The sequence below is a fragment of the Protomyctophum parallelum genome (genome assembly GCF_964188405.1).
Source record: "Protomyctophum parallelum genome assembly, chromosome: 17".
NCBI lineage: Eukaryota > Metazoa > Chordata > Actinopteri > Myctophiformes > Myctophidae > Protomyctophum > Protomyctophum parallelum.
In genome coordinates this window covers 2,472,373-2,477,239 of record NC_139719.1, presented here as the reverse complement: position 1 = coordinate 2,477,239, position 4,867 = coordinate 2,472,373, and the positions used below count along the sequence as shown (strand labels likewise).

General features: G+C 41.1%; 1 protein-coding gene across 1 annotated transcript; it reads left to right on the top strand.

Moving 5' to 3' along the window:
- Positions 1-1,189: 1,189 nt before the first annotated feature.
- Positions 1,190-2,638, top strand: LOC310874105 (uncharacterized protein; the record flags this gene model as incomplete). Its single annotated transcript, XM_083786780.1, has 4 exons — positions 1,190-1,348; positions 1,619-1,720; positions 1,819-1,908; positions 2,609-2,638. The coding sequence occupies 4 exons, from the start codon at positions 1,190-1,192 to the stop codon at positions 2,636-2,638; spliced, it is 381 nt and encodes a 126-aa protein (XP_083642906.1).
- Positions 2,639-4,867: the final 2,229 nt, after the last annotated feature.

The window sequence follows — 4,867 nt, the reverse complement described above, 5'->3', positions numbered from 1 at the left end:
GTAATCATCTTTCTGTCGACACCCTACACTCAATTGTTTTGTCTGTCCTGATGGAGACCTGATGCGGGACCTCTTCTTTGTTTTTCAAAGATTCCCTTTTTAATACCACCAGTCACCAGCCTTTTGAGGTGTGCATCTGCCTTTTGCTATAGTGGACAAATGGACATGATCTGTATGAATTGGACTTCAAAATGTACTTTTCCTTTTTTACAGTCTGCTGTACGAAAACTCTCCATGACGTGCCAAGAAGGGCCTTCCCAATCTACACAACTCATTCCACCACCAGCTTTGTTGGCAGTGACTGTTCAAAAGATAGCACCACCTGCGTCCGTTATACCAGTTCCTGTTCCACCCTTCCCAACACCTGCTGCTGTACAAGAGCCCATACTAAGCACAACACAACAGATGCCACCCAGCTCAGCATTTTCCCCTGTGTTGATACCACCAAGGATGCAACGAAGGCAACGAAAACAACGATTTATCAGGAGGAGAATAATCAGGGTACTTGTTTCTAAAATAAATATATACACTATATATATTCAGAAATATTAAAATCTCCCAAAGTGATTTCAATTGAATGATTGTTGCAGCCATAAATAATTCTATGACCGCTCCTGATACTAGTACTAATGGTAATAATTGTCATTGTCCACAGGTTCAAATGACTTCTCAGCAAAGTCGTGGCAGTCGAATCCTACGTGGGACCTATGAAAAGATGGGAGAAGTACTTCTTAGAGGGAAATATGAACAACTCCCAAAGTTACTGATGGCGGTACCTAGCTTGGTGGATGCAACAGTGGATAGAGTTCTTAAACTTTTGAAGGAAGAGTGTAAGTCACTGTGTAGGCCATCGTTCAACTCTGTATTAAGGCGAACAAATACACAAGCTCTGAACGACTTCAAGTGGGACAATTTGATTAGTGAGTGGCGAGCAAATGCACCCATTTTTTAAAAGTTCTTAGAATGTGCTGGCACCGTCTATGATGAAACACTAAATGTACAGGGGCTCACATCAAGACAAAAAGACAGGAGGAAAACAAAAGCCTGCACAATGGCCATGGCTGGGGCTACCCTCTTAAGATCACGTGACATTTCCATGAGTGCTCCAATGTATCGCAACACGCTTGTACTGAGACATGGAGGAGCCAAGAAAAGGTGCATTCAGCGACTTGCCAGAATTGGAGTCTGCATGTCCAACCGTCGGACATTGTCTAAATTGAAGGACATGGAGAAATCATGGGACAGGAAGATTCTCCAGTGGAAAGAAAAGATGAGCGGATGCCAGACCGACACAGCCGTGCAGTTCCCCATTGAGGAAATGTTGACAGATGAATGCAGTGGCCAGCAGGTATGTAAACAAACAAATGTTGAAAAGGGAGGGGGGGGGGGGGATCTCTCTCCATTTCACATGCACACACACACACACACACACACACACACACATATATATATATGTAGTGAGGCACAGGAGCGGGAATTGAACACCACAGTGACCACACTCCCACTCGCCAAACCAACGTGCAACCTTGCGGGCGGGTCTTGGCTGAGGGCTACATATAGTATACACAGTGTTGTAGCTTTGTAACTAATATGCATGATCTTGTATTGTTGTACACAGGCATTTGGTGATGCCAGTCCCAGCAGCAGTCAAATTGGTGTCTCTGCGATGGATGAATGGGCGACTGCAGAGAGTCCATGTCAAAGTGATGATGATCAACAGGTAATTTATTATAACACACACACACACACACAAATACATACTCCTATTCTCTCCACATGTGTTCTAATTATTTTCTTCTTCTTTTGTTTTGTCTAAAGGGAGTCTCATGTCCCAGCAGTGACGAAAGCGCAATGTCTGGTGTCCAGCCATTATCAGACCCTGAGCTGACCTCTGTGGTTGGCACACAGGTAGGCATGAGGCTCTGGATTTCCTGCATAGTCATGTTGAATTTATATTTTTTACAATTGCCATGAAAAAATGCCAACATCGACATAGCCTTAGTTTATTTTCCTGCCGTGGTATAGTTGAAATTGAATTCAATTATGCTGTGAAATCTCTCATAAGAGAGAGAGAGAGATATAATAATATATATATTATATTATATGATACTTAAAAAGGGCAGGTTTTAATACAAATGTATCTTGTATTTTCAGGATGATGTGAGCTTACCATATCAGATCACAATTGATAACCTTGACCGCACAGTGAAACCACATGTTATGACTGAAGCCCGTCAAACTGTACAACACAACTGGCTGATAGTGGTTGGAAACCAGGAGCGCGTTGGATCGGAACATCTTCAACAACAACCCAAAAAGTCTATCTGGGATGTTCCTACTTCAGACATTCTACCCACACTTGAAGATCAAGAACAGTTGAGATCTGAATACAAAGAACTAGTTGGAAGGGTATTGGTCAAACATATTCCAGATTTCGAACAATTCACAGAAAATGTTCAAGAGCACATTCCACATGAGTACTCATCTGTTATGGCCTCCAAAACCAAAATCATTCCGCTAGGTTTGCTTGAAACAAATGAGAAAAAAACGAAGGAATTGGTGTCAGCTCTGAAGTACCTAAATGTACGTTATGTCCCCACCTCCCCAGGTAATGTGTCTGAGCCTGCTGTTAAGGTGATTCTTACTGGGGACCAACTCACAAAACAGAACGTAGATGCAGTTTGCCAAACTATGAAAAATGATTGCACGCCCTATCTCAAACTGGAAGGAATTAAGGCTTCAGTAGCAGACTTTCACTGCATTATGAATCACAATGATGTCATACAAAAATTATTCTATAACCCAAAGTCCCTCAATGAATTGGGTACTATGTTTCATCTTCGCACCAAAATCAACAGAAGAAATGTTACCAAGTCTGCCCTGGGAGACAACTTCAGGGCATGTGATGTTTTCATTAAAGATGTAACCGATGCGTCTATCATAGCGGCTGCATTACACTATTTTAACATGGACTCACCAGTTGAATCACCACAAACACACATGATACCAGGGCAGTTTACATCGGCAAATGAAAAGCAGAAATGGTGGGACCAGCATGTTTTTAACATAATTGATGCCTACGTTCTGACTGACAGCGCAGACGTGACAAGTGTCTGTGAGGCCTCTGGAAGGTCTAAGGACTCAAGGGAATTAACCAAATGTTGTTATCCAGGCTGCACACAGACATTCAAAAATACAAGCCAGAGAACCAAACATTTTAACAAAACACACCAGACAGACATTATTGACAACATAGGGGAAAAACACAAAAAGACAGACACTAGTGGAGACAGTGATGGCATTTTCTTTTATCACAGCAAGTTTCTAAAATTTGCGTTGCTAGCAAGAAAATTTCAGGACTCCATATCTGAGGGAGATGGCAAAAGAACCTGTAGATTATGGAAGTTTAAATTGCTTAATTTCCGCAAAGCTGGAAGAACAAAATATAGCCTGGAGGCATTGAAGCTGCAGCTCGATTTGCATGCTGTTATGGAGCCAGCTGATGCGCATAGATTGATGTGGAATCGCACTGTCAATACCCAAGGTGGGGTAGGCCAAAACATTGCCTTAGATTTGAACTGTGAGCATTATGTTCGATACACCAAAGACTTGATTTCTCATTTGGGGTCTAACGTGAAATTTGGTATTGCCCAAGACATGTCACGGAGTGTAGGTGTTCATAAAGATTTGATGGAGAGCTTTGACAAAGATTGTGGGATCAAAGCAGAGTCCAGCAGACACACAGCTGTGAATCGAGAGAAGGACATCATGTCCATGGTTGATGTTCTTCACCAAGCAAAGGTTTTCCACAAACAGCCTGGTAGAGGACCCTACCATAATTTTAGGCAGCAGCATGTGAACGCATTACATAGGTTAGATATAGATGACCTTGAGAAGTGGATTAAAAAGCACAAGAGCATTATAGCTGACCATTTAGACCGAAGGTTGACTTTGAGAGAAATGCCCAGCCGTTGAGATTGTATGCTATACTATACTATACTATACTATACTATACTATACTATACTATACTGTACTGTACTATTTAAATAGTCCTGACAACAATGCTGCCATTTGTCCCAGTGACTGCAAAAAAGTGCTGCTTGTTTAAAAAAAAGGTTTATACCCGGTTATAACATGTACATAACGATGCAATGTGACATAGCTGTTTACAAAATGCTGTACCCTCTCCAACTGTATATACTTTCCCCATTTACAACTGTTTTTATTGTATTGTTTTGTGACACTTGCTTTGGCAATGTAAATGTTTGTTTTCTCATGCCAATAAAGCTCCTTTGAATTGAATTGAGTTTATTCTTATGGTATGCGATTATTCTAATGCTTACAGAACAGCTTTGTTGTATATTTTGGTTGATTGATTTATTTTCGTGTCTGGCACACGAAATTCCCAACCTCGTGGGTTCATAAGACACCATATCACATTTTCGTTTACAGCATGTTTACATTATACATCATAATCTATTGCATTACAGCCCACTACTCTGTACTCTGGGCTATATTTTGTGCCAACCCTTATCCCTAAACGTATTTGCCATTTTCCACTATTAATTTTTTTTTTTTTAATAGTTCAAATTGCTGATCTACAAGCTCACAACGTGTAGATGTAGATCGGCTAGTTGAACTATTTTAAAATGATTTTCATACCCAGGGGGCAAACCACCCTTTTTTTAGGAAACCTGCATTTGCCATGACCTCAAAGGTTGTCCACAAGAAATAATATCTATGACCCCGTAGGATCACAACCTATATGGACAACCCGGTCAATTTTTTGCTGGAAGTCCAATATGGCCGCCGCAATATTGGCCCCTATTAGTTATAATGGGGGGTGAATAGGGCAACATTTTAAAC